General features: G+C 32.9%; 1 protein-coding gene across 7 annotated transcripts in view; it reads right to left on the minus strand.

Moving 5' to 3' along the window:
* CACNA2D1 (calcium voltage-gated channel auxiliary subunit alpha2delta 1) overlaps nucleotides 1-12,474 on the minus strand; it is a 457,790-nt gene that overhangs the window by 20,258 nt on the left and 425,058 nt on the right. For all 7 annotated transcript variants that reach the window (XM_019746897.2, XM_019746896.2, XM_019746894.2 and 4 more), the window contains 11 exons: nucleotides 12,192-12,254; nucleotides 11,405-11,508; nucleotides 10,446-10,532; nucleotides 8,938-9,005; nucleotides 8,481-8,519; nucleotides 6,879-6,950; nucleotides 5,807-5,959; nucleotides 5,671-5,723; nucleotides 3,974-4,029; nucleotides 3,398-3,527; nucleotides 1,170-1,279 (listed from right to left, as the gene is read on the minus strand). In XM_019746897.2, coding sequence (XP_019602456.1) covers nucleotides 1,170-1,279; nucleotides 3,398-3,527; nucleotides 3,974-4,029; nucleotides 5,671-5,723; nucleotides 5,807-5,959; nucleotides 6,879-6,950; nucleotides 8,481-8,519; nucleotides 8,938-9,005; nucleotides 10,446-10,532; nucleotides 11,405-11,508; nucleotides 12,192-12,254 — 935 coding nt within the window. The remainder of the gene's footprint in view (nucleotides 1-1,169; nucleotides 1,280-3,397; nucleotides 3,528-3,973; nucleotides 4,030-5,670; nucleotides 5,724-5,806; nucleotides 5,960-6,878; nucleotides 6,951-8,480; nucleotides 8,520-8,937; nucleotides 9,006-10,445; nucleotides 10,533-11,404; nucleotides 11,509-12,191; nucleotides 12,255-12,474) is intronic.

Below are 12,474 nucleotides of genomic sequence, written 5' to 3' on the forward strand. Positions count from 1 at the left end.
AATTTCTAATAAACGACAATTCTAAACACAGGTGAGAACTATTTTTTTTTTTTTTTCAAAATACGGCATGGGTAAATGCAAAAATTATAGGCATTCTACAGAACCTCTGCCTAAAATGCTTTAGTAGTCATTGTACATCACTTCATACGTTTACCAACAGACGTAGTTCTGGTGTTACTGACATTGCAGTTGTAGTATAGGACAAGATTTCCTTCCTTTTTAAGGCTGAATAATATTTCATTGTATGTATATACCATATCTGACTACATTTTGGATGACTGACTATTGACAGCTTTCAAGCCACAACACTCTTGTGGGGACAGAGCCCCAAAGAGCAGTTTTCAGGCTCTTGGCCTCACGTAGAAAGGTGCTGGCTCAGGTAGTAAATGACCATCAAATGTGATTGGATGGCCATCAGCTATGGCTAGTTGGCCGTCAGCTGTAACCAGTGAGGCATTGGCCACTAATATAACTGCTGTGGCTACGCTAGCAGAAAATGGGGGCTAGCAAGAAGATGGTGGCTGAGCCTGCAAGCAGCGCAGTGAGGGTTGCGAACAGTGTGGCTTCTGCTTCCTGTTTCTCCAACCCAGCCGACAGAGAGACTATAGTGGTATGACTCCCCTATCTATGGCTCTGTGGGTGGTCCTTTTTGGGCTCACCATATCCTGCGTTCTTATGTGGGGTGCGGGAGCAGAGACCCCCACATGACACCCTGCACAACAACTCCCTATTTCCTTCTGTCCCACAAGACAAGCAGATAGGAAAGTTCAAGTGTTTCCTCCTTTGGCGCCACTTGGAAATTTGAGACATGCAAGCCCCAGCCAGCACAGGTACCCAGCACCACTCCTGAACCACCAGAAAAGCCCAAGCCAGTTGCTACTCCCTGTTCTCTCAAGCCACTTTCCAATCTCCTTGGGAACCTGCGTTGCTCTCTCCACAAAGCCTCATTATGCAAGTAAGCAAATAAGAAACTTTTCATATTCTTTTGGTGCACATGTAGTATCATTAGTCTTAACATGGAAAGCAAATTTTGCATGAGGTGTCCATTCTGCCTCCTTGAGGTGATCACTCTATTTTTCTTTTTATGAGCATAAGCACTTGACAAGGTTAAGCATGCATTACTTTAAGATGGTTTTTCCATTCCAAACCTCTCTGATGTCAAAGGATACAAGTCTGCTCTGCCTGTATGAGCAGTCGGGTGTCACAGGGACAAGTCCCTTTGCTCTCAACCATTATGAATACTAAGTTGGTGTTCATAAGTTTTTCTACATGAAAGATCCTGCAAAATAAATATTTAAAAAAATACCAGAATATTATCTTTTGGGAATGAAATAAATTTCTTTAAAAAATTCTTACATATTAAAATGAAAGACAAAGTATGACATCACTAACAAACAGTAAGACAGAATGAGAATGATTTTAGAGATAGATTACTGTGCTTTATTTATTAGTTTGCACATCTTACCACTCTCAAATGAATACTAAAATATTGCAACAGACGTATTCAGTGTGTTTATGTGTTAGTCTTCACTGTTTCATTGTTGAATCTCATAGAAAAAAGTGTTTGATTTTACATGTTTAAGGAATTGAGGTCTTTATCACTGGAAATATGCCAAGGTTGCCTTATTTTACAGACAAGAAAACTAGGAGCACAAAAAAAGCTAAGCATCTTGCCCTAACTAATGGCAGAATAAAGTCTAGATCAGAGCTGTTCCGCAAACTTTCTGTGAAGATGGAAATGTTTCCTGCTTTATTCAGTATGGTAAACAATAGCCAAGTAAGGCTATTGAGTGCCTGAAATGTGACTAGTGTGACTGAGACACACAATTTTAATATTAATTGTAACTGAAAGAGCCACCTGTGGCAGTAACTAACTACTGAATCGGACAATACAGATATAGACAAAATCAAGGTCTGTATTCCATGCAGTTTTTTTCCACACCTTATGCCATTTCTGCCTTGTTTAGCAACTGAGATAAAAATGTCAATCTGTCATTAAACAGTAATTTCTTTATGATTATATATTTTCAAAGAAGTGTGAAATTCTTGCTTTTTTCCCCATTGAAATTGGGACACAAGGAAAAAGCAAATCAAAAGAAACCATGGTTCAACTTAATACTTTGGTTATACTGATTTTCACAATTTAATTTAGTCAACTTTCAAAGCATACATTGCTATTACTGTGTATCAATTAATGAAAGGCCAAATAATTGTGAAACTGTTTCTGATATACCCATTAAACATACTACCATATTGTTTCTCGAAGTTGATAGCCTAATACATTAATCTCTAAACGAGATGGGCTGCATTTTTCTTGAATTCATGCCTGATTCTCCTCCCCTTTCTGCTCCTTTTCATACCCTCTACCTTCCCTTAGGACATAGAGATTTGCTGAAGTCAGTCATAAAATCACATTGATCACATCTATTAAAAATCCATACTAGTTTCATTTAACCCATTCCTGAAAATATTTTTTAATAGTTGCAGACTTCTTTTCTGAAAGCCTAGCAACTAACCATCCCAGCCCTTTCACATGCTCAGATTACCTCATCTCCTCATATTTCCTCTTCGCTATGTTAACATTTCTTCTAGAATAACCTGCCCCAACTTCCTAAAAACAAAGTATCCCAACTCTTTGCTTTATGAGCTGTGCCTTTCTGCTCTGTTCTCAGGTATCCTGTGACATGGATTATCACTTTCGTCTCAAAACTTCAAAAATCCACACCGTGCCTTTCTTCTCTTACAACAAAATTACATCCCATTACAACAAAATTAAATTCTCTACCTTTCAAAAAATTTTCAAGATGTTTTATGGATATTGATGACTAACATTAACTTTGATTTTAGGAAATGATATTTTCTCCTAGTTCTTTCAATTTCAAATCAAATATATCTTCAGCACAAATTTCAGTGAAAAGCAGAAGTGAAACATCACTGAATATTTTTTATAAACCTGTTTAGTAACCATGTAAAAAAAAATCATATTTTTGGCTGAGAATTACTTAGACTTACTAATGGAATTAATCTTATTAGAATGAATATACTGCAATTTTTTTCTATATTACAAACATTTTAATATAGGTTCTTTTAGACAAAAAAATACATTAAAATATAATCAGATTTCTCTGTGTTCTGCCTAAAAGTGGGTACGGATTTCTTGATCATATAATATTACAATTGAAGGGATTATAAGTTATCAAAGTTAGAGTTAATTTTAAAAATTTAAAATTTTAAAAATCTACAGAGAAACTCAAGATCTCTGATGTTTTCAACCTAAAACAGTTACTCATCTCTCTCAGACTGAAACAGCAATCTCCATTATTTTCCATAAAGATTATAAATGTGAGTACAATTTTTAGTGAAGTAGGACTAGTCCAGAAATGAAGAAACAAATTACCTGGAACAGTTTCCGCAGTCTAATACACCACTGAATGATTTACTATCATTATCGAAGAAATACTGGGTTTGTTCAGTAATGCAACTCTGTTTTGACAGAGAGGATGTAAAATCATCGTCTTCCATCTCAACTGTGGAGAAACAAAGACCACCATTATGAGGGGACATTATAGGCATTTCCCCAGAGCCTCTGTTTCTCTAGAGCAAAACAAATGTATAAGAATAGGCACCCTGATTGGCTTGTTTACTGCTGTGTAATATACTGGCAGCCCATAATAGGTACCCAATAAACATCAATAACATTAATTAATTCAAATACTTAGTAGCTATTAAATAGAGTCCAATGTGACAGAGGATAGTTTCTAAAGTATTAGGAAAGTTTTGACAAAACTATTTTAACTTACGCATCTCAAATGAATGATATCTCTTCTCTCTCTCTCTCTCTCTCTCTCACACACACACAGAAACACACACACACACACACACACACACACTTTCTCACTGAGTTTCCTGAACTCAGCACATCCAAAAATAAAATTTTAGTTGTTATTATGACAACACCTGAGCATTTACGTACCTGCTTCAAGAAGTCGTGGGAAGGTCAAACTTAGGAGAAATTGCTGTAGAATTGACCTGAATTTTAAATGTGAACAATTATGATAAAAATCTAGATAATATCCTTGATAAATCATATAACAAAAACTTGCATATTTTTGCATATACACAAAAACATTTCTTTTTCATCTGTTTGGAAAAAGATTGTGAATTTGCTAATAAAAGGTTTAGGTGCAAGCACTTCCACATAAGCATTTTTTAAAGTACACAAAACGTAAATATTTTCTTGTTAAAGAAGTCATGAAAACAGATGTGTTTAGGACCAATGAGTGACACATATGTGGGAAGGGGCCTAAGATGAAATGAGAGTCTGCAGAAGTGGTAACTCTCAGAGGGAGAATGTCAACATTTCATTTTGTAGTTTTCAACTTAGGGTTTTCTCCTTATTTTAGTTTTTAAAACTCTGTGGAAGAAAAATCCCCCAAAACAAACAAAAATGACTCCATGTGTGCCACGGGTTTACAAACTATTCACTTTACAACACAGAATGTATTAGTAAATACATAATGTAACATTCAATAAATAAAATATACATATTATATATAGGGAACATGATACATTCCAGTTTTATAATAAATGACAAGCAAGCCAAATATTAGTGTAGAATCATCTGGAACTGAGTTTAATTTAAAAAAAAAGGCAGGTGGTGGGAAGGGAGGAAGGACATACTCTGGACAGAAAATAACATAAAGGCAATCAAGTATTTCAGGATCACTACGAGATGTAGAAAACCAGTGTAGATTGATATATAAATATCAGTCATGACACAAAGCACCAATAGCACAATTTATTTTTTTCAAAAATACAGGATTTTCAATCTAAAATCTTTGTGACATTATAATCATTAGTTTTAGCTGGGAAAGCCTCAATATCAAATGGATGTTAGAGATTAACCTACATGGAAGAAAGCTTGGACAATACAGTAGGGCATTGATCATAAGAAAGATAAGTAGGAAGGAGGTAAGAGAGGGAGAGAATGGATCCCAGACACAACAGGAAGATTAGTTACTTGATTGACGAGAACCAAACAATGACAAATTTGATCTTCCAGACTTTCCACAGTGTCTCAATAGGCAGTTTAAATGTCTTATTTTCATAGGTGGAAGGGTATAGGTGTGTGGGTGAAAGAGGTAGGAGGACAGAATCAATAAAAACAAAGAATTAGATCCATTTCAGCAATATGATGCCTTTAAAGCTATGCCAGCCTTTGTATGAATAGTAAAGAGGTAGAAAGACGAGTCATCATGTCACATCAAAGCATTGATTAATGAAGACATCTAACTTAGATATTGAAGGCAATACATAGTATAGATCAATACACCTAATATTTAAGGAATTGTGTATATTATAATGAAAAAACACAAATGAAAAGACTTTCAACAGGTCCGTAGGAAAAAAGAAGGCTCTGAATCGGCTGAAGTTTGTTTGCATGAGCATAACGTTGTTTTCATATTAAAAAAACTGAATAATTGTAACATTTTCCAGTGATTATTTAGGAAGAACTATTTATAAATATTACCAATGTGTGCTACAGGAAATGAAAAAAAGTAACTTTGATAATAATTATTTACATGTTGCAAAATCTGTATTTTCATCCAATTCTTTACTATTTCCCAATACCTTTCTCTCATTACCAACAAAAATACAATTTTGACTTACCAGGCAGCTGCAGTGGCCCACCAGCCAATGTGTAATATGTCTGTTATTGATGGCTATAAAATATAATTAAAACGTCATTTCATTAATGTACACTGAGTATCCCTGGGAGAAGGAGGGCTGATGGGGTGCTACTGACCACATATGCCGAGCGATGCCCTGCTCCTTGTTTTGGTGCAGCTCCGGGCTCACACACTGACTGATAATCATAAGATTTGTTAAAAGCATACACCGATATATTAACCAGGTGTCTCATCAAACTGGGATCAATCTCTCCAAAAAATCTTCCAATCTGGTATAGATAAAATACAGTAAAATATAGTTTCAAATTAAAGTCAGATATTAACACCTGAACCAGCACAATGAAAAGACATAATACAAAGAAGCTGTGTACTGCAGCTACTCAGGAGCTTTAAAACAAAACTAAGTAATAAATCAGTATATGACACTCGGAAAGAACTCAAATGAGCTTAGCTGTTCTCATTACTCAGATGCTCTGTGTGAAATTTGTGGAAGGAATGGACACTGTTTACTAAGCATTAAGGTCACAATGAAATGCCTCCTGGGGAGAAGTATCATAAATGAGAGAAATGGGTGGTACTAAAAACAAGATATGAACTTGTAGGGACTGTGATGAAAGGGAGTGAGTCCCATCTACAGGGGCGACCCTGAACTCCCGCCCATAAACATTGTCGGCTAGGAACAAGATATTTTTGGTGTTGAGCAATATTTTCTTTTTCTTTGTTTTCAAAGACAAGCCAGAAATGTAGAATCAGAAATGAAATTAGCTGGCAACGAATTCTATGTGAACCAAAGCCTATGTGCTGCCAATTTGCAAATTTGGGATTAGAAACTTCAGTTGTTTCCAACTAGCCACATATTAAATTAGACATTATCAACTGATAAATGTTGAAGATATGGATATTTTCTAAATTTACAGGAGATCAAAAACAAAAAAGTTCATGTCAAGTTAAGATCCTTAGCTGTATGTTTTAACAGTAACTGAGAGTACCAGAAAGTAAACTCAACTAACAAACATAAGAAAAACTAGATTTAGGATGAATTTCTTAATGATTTTACTTTATTAAGCACTTTAAATTTATGACAGAAATACAGCTCAGAGGTTTCTATAATGGTGGGAAGGAGTTTTGTGATGCTGATCAGGAAAACAAACTTTGGAAACCCTACTTCTTCCCATTTGGGGTACGTACCTGGTTAGTATAATCATCATGATTTGCCATCAAAAGGAACCCACCATCATCTAGAATCACACAGTCCATGACCTATCAAAATAAGAATAACTATTAACACATTTTTAGAAAGATTAGGTGGTTGTATCATCCTTACTCTATTATATGAGATGATTATAACAACAAAAATAGGAGAAAAAAAATGAATGACTATATCTTCTCTTGAACGTGTATATATATATATATATATACGTTCAAGAGATTCTGATGAAATAAATTAAGGACATGCATAGATTCCTGTCAAATCCACAGAGCTTGGTATTCCACTACCATCTATATAGTTAAAACGGCCAACTCAGTCTGAGGAAATCATAAGAAAAAAATCAGAATTAATCTTTTTGCCACTCCAAAGTCATCTAAATGATTCAGTAAGTTGGATAGATTGACATATTTAATAATGTATAAATATTTTATTATTTTAAACAGAAACTTAAGATTTTGACAAAGATATTTTTAAAAGTAAATTTTCGTCAACGTACTTCAGTCTTAAACAAAACAAAACAAAATAAAAACCGGCAGCCTGAGGATACTTACACTATTTTATATTAAAACTATTTGGTTGCATAATTTGAGATTTAAAAGAAAAAGCAAAACAAGGAATGTCCATGACATAACTGAGAAAAAAAATCATTCATCCTGAAATACAGAATAAATTCCCACCCAGCTTAAATTCATGAATTAATTTAATAATTTTTATTGTATAATTCACAATTTAAAATGTTGTTTTCAGAGTTGGGGGCATATGCATATAAAGACTATGTAAAATGGATAAACTACAAAAATAATTAAAATTATTGGCTTAAAATTTTGCAGAACTAGAAATGACAAGGTGATATGAGCCCTCTGCTTCCCTTGGAAATACACACACATACACACATACACACACACACACACACACACACACACACACACACACACAAGAGGCCCAGAAGAAAACAGTGGAATTCATTTTTCTTTATTCATTCTTGGAATAACTCATCTAGTATCATTCTTAAAACATCTTTAACGTTTGAACAAAGAAAGTCCACTTTGCTTTTTCAATTTCTCAAACGGAAGTAAAATAGAAGGAAATGTAAAATCCAGTCCATGTTAATGGAACTTTATAATAAATTATATAATTCTTAGGTTTAGTTAAAAATTTTTCTCATCACTGAAAATACAGTGTTGAACAAATTCGGAGAAAGTGCAAAAGATAAGGGAAGACTGAACCAACAAGGACACTTTAGTTAGAAAATTCCATCCAGGAACACAGGTAAAGATAAATGTGTATAGAATAATCTAACATAATTGAGATTAATGAAAATACAGTTCATATTTGTATGGCTCTTTTTATACCTTCCCATAATATAGAATTATTTAAAAAAAATAGAAGCATTTAAGGTTAGGAATTAAAAGCATATAATTCATATTCTTATCTATGAATTAGTTCGCAACTCCATTGATTAATATTTTTAGCTTTCAATTAAAATTTCCTGCATCTTTTTTTATCATTAAAGTCTTACCAAGAGTAATAAAAATAAAAATAAATAAAAATTAAAAATTTTCACTAAAGAGTTTTCTTACATCACTGTTTCTTTTGCAGTCACAAACTGGACCAGCACACTGGAAGACAAAATGCAATTGTCACCTCAGGTTTTTTTAAATTTGGATTTTAATTATATCATACTATTACCATATTACAACTAGAAATCTTAGAATAATTAATCTAGTATAAAAATAAGACTAAATAAGTCTATTCCATAATAAAAAGATAATAGGTTTACCTTGAAAAATTAGACATCAATTAATAGATAGCTAAATTAGCATTTCAAATTATAGCATTGAAATATTTTTCTTTTTATTACATGTTAATTGATTAAACAAAAAAAAATCTCTGAAAAATAGGAATCCATAATTCTGTTTCAATGTAGTTGTACTGAAAATTTATTTTTCCTCCATATAAGAACTTTATTTTTACTTTTTAAGATTTCTTATTTGAGATTATTAAATATAGCATAAGAAGTTTTCTTAATTATCTTACCGGATCCCTGATTGATGTTTTGGTGAAATTCTCTATCCAGGAATTTACATCAATTTTTATTCCAACAACTGGAAAATTATGTAAAGAAAAATTGACAAAACATTAAAAAATGTAGCTATGATTCTTACATATCTATTTTTTCTCTCACATTTGAAAATTCCTGAGTAGGTAAAGGTACAAGTTTCTTGAGATAAAAGAGAAAAATAAAATCTATTTAATTTAAGCTGTACATTGAAAAGTTGATTCAAATTAATTTAAAAGCCTGCGATTTCAGTTAGCTGAAATAAATATTTGCTAGGTAAGGTAAATTAGGTAATTTGTACAAAAGCATTAAATTTGGGTTTAATATAATGTTTATTACAGAGATATAGTTCTTGGAGTTTTCATTAAGAAGTAATGCTAATGGCTCTTAACCTTTACATAAACTTCATTTATAGTCACAACACAAGTTTATTTATTTGCCACAACCTGGACAATTAACTAATCTAGATAGTTACCAAAAACAAAGTGATAGTATTAGGAATAGCTTTGTAAATATGGCATCGTTCAAGCAGAATGGTTTAAGAGGCTTCCCTAACCTCACCAATGCATGAATCGGTACTTAAGAAATGTTTATTGAAGAGTGGGTAGATGAGAAGATGAGTGGGTGGGAAAGTGGGAGAACGAATGAGAGACTGAGAGACTAGCTAAGTGAATAAAAGCAACTGAGTGAATGAGTGAGGGGTGAATGAGTTAGTAAGTGATGGACTGAATCTATGTATCTGAACCATTGAGGGATGAAACTGCTCCAGGAGCAGGAAGGTAATTTATCTACCTTCTCAATCTGAATTGAAATATACGCTCTTTGAAAAATTCAAACAATACTGAACCGTACAACAACAACAAAACAATTGTTACTTTATTGTATGCACTCATTCCAGCCTGCTTCCAATTCCCATTGATGCACAATTTTACAGATCATTTTGGTTTTTTGTTTGATTTGTTTTATTTTAACAAAAAAGTCATTTTTCTATCTCTTTTATTGGGAGTTAAAAAATATATCTCTACTTAAGTCTTTTTAATAGACACATAGTATAGATATGTCATCATTTATCTTTTCCTCCAATGACGGAAACTTTTCATGTTTACATTATTACAAATAGCTACAAGCTTGGCTGTATATCCTTTTGTGTATTTGAAAGTGTCTTTAGGTTAGACCTCTAGAGTGGGATTTCTGGATCAATCCAACATGTAGAATTTTGATATATGGCATTAAATTGATTCCATAAATTTGTGTTAACAGTGTATAAACATACACATTGTTTTGAAAATTCCTGAACTCTATGTAGTATCAATTTTATCACCAATCATAGAGAAGTAATTGGATATTATTTTATTTCACCTATTTTTGATTATGATTTAGTTGAAGCTTTTTGATGGCCTTCCTGATAAGCACTGTCCATTTTTAATATAAATATTAGATCACATTTAATTTTGGTTGTATCTATGTAAACAATATATATGCTTACCTGCAGGTTTAAGAAGTTTCCCTTGGATATATATTTCTACAGCTTTGCTTACCATAATGCCTGATTCATAAGCACCAGGTCCGCTTTCTAAAAAAAAAAAAATGAAAACAGGCCTATTTAGATAAATCAAATAATATTAATTTATTTTAATAGATACAGGTAAATGGTGTTTTGCTTAATTATTCTAGCATAGGTATGTGGTATATAGTCTCTTCTTTTTTCTTCTTCCTCTATACACCAGGCTAATTGGAAGGTCCATGAACCAGTTTGTATTCATTGACTTTGGGGTGTGAATTATTCAGCTTGTCTACATCTACTTCTACGATATAATGGATGCAACCAAATCTCTGCTCCATGACATTTGCTAAAATATTGCTGGAGTGAAGTGGAAAGATTGATTTTAGATTCCCCAAACCACCTTTGCATTTTAGAAGACACATGTCCCTTGACAAAACTCTGAAATTTTCTGAACTTCAATTTCCCCATTTGTAAAAATGAGGATAAATAATACTTACCCCTAGAGAGGTTGAGGGATTAAATTAGAAAGTTTTGGGGAATGAACACAATAAAATATTTTAAAATATCGGCTATTATTACTTTCTATAAATAATAAATTTAGCAAACTGCTTAAACTAATTACATTTTTAAAAATTCATTAAACATTCTTGAATATATCTGCAGTTTGTGAAATGAGGGATTATCTAGATGTGTTTCTACACATTGTGCATGCCTGTAGATATGCTGTCTCTATGTTACTGGATGACTATTTCCTGTGTATTCATTTTATCTCCTTAAATAAACAGAAGCTCATGTCTTTCCAATGCCATGCGTATAGTATATGCTTAATAATGACTATTCTGAGCATTTAACTTGCAATATATTGTTTCTGGGGAAGCAAGTAGTAGCAATAATTTATTAAAAAAGAAATTGAGAAGGATGAATTCCAAAGTAATACTTACTGTTGAAGTAGGGAGCAGTGAAAACATAGTTATCATTATCGAGACTCCTTTTATAGAAGCTGTCCTCGTATGTTTCTGGGTTTTCTTGCCAGTTTTCTCCAGCCCTAAGGAGGAAATAACTCATAATTTTTATTCTTTAAGCTACCTGATAATTTACTTTTCCCTTTGTGGACAAAACTGAAATTTACAGATATGTCTACATCTCAGGTATGTGTGAGGAAGTTAGTGGTAATTGATGGGGTAAATGATACTCATTGCTAAGCAATATATCAGCATAGAATTATATTAGGGTCAGAAAAGCTGACTCCTGGCTCTACTGTGTCATTTGCAACCAGGTGATTCTGTACAAGTCAGTTAATAGGTTAATTGATATTAATTAGGAAGCCTGCCCAACCCACTTTATGGATTATGCTGAAGATAAACAGAGGTAAGATCCACTGAAGAACACAGCAAACGATGAAGTGCTATACCCGTATAGCCAATAGGCTATAACGATGATGTTCATTTAACTAGGTTAGCTTGTATCCACAAAGAGAAAATCTCTTTTAAAATATCTTAGATTTTGTCATGGATATGATACACAAGTACATCATTGAAGAATCATATAACAGAATTTTTTAAAGGAATGGAATATTTTAATAATGTAAGTACTTTAAACAATGACTCCAATTAAATCTACAAATAATGATTAGTTTCTCTGAAGAATGCCTTCCTTATACAGCAATGTGCGGATCCCTGGAGTCGTCTTTGTAATGCACTTATTTTTATAAATGTGATTTGAACTTACTCTTTGGGATAAACTCTGGTAATTCCTCCATCAGTCACAACAAACCGTGCTTTCACTCCCTTGCTGAAACAGAAGACAGAGAAGGAAATATTTTATTCAACTTATTCTTTGTAAAGTATCAATTTAGGAGTTGGTGATACAAAGATAAATAAAACAAGTTCCTAAAATATAGAAAGTAAACATATCAGTAGATGCAAACTATGTTTGAATAGTTAAAACATCAAATAAATAAATACTTAAAGGGAGGATGCTTAAGGAAGACATCTCAAAGGAAATGATAATA

The sequence above is a fragment of the Rhinolophus sinicus genome, linkage group LG09, assembly GCF_036562045.2.
Source record: "Rhinolophus sinicus isolate RSC01 linkage group LG09, ASM3656204v1, whole genome shotgun sequence".
NCBI classification, from domain to species: domain Eukaryota; kingdom Metazoa; phylum Chordata; class Mammalia; order Chiroptera; family Rhinolophidae; genus Rhinolophus; species Rhinolophus sinicus.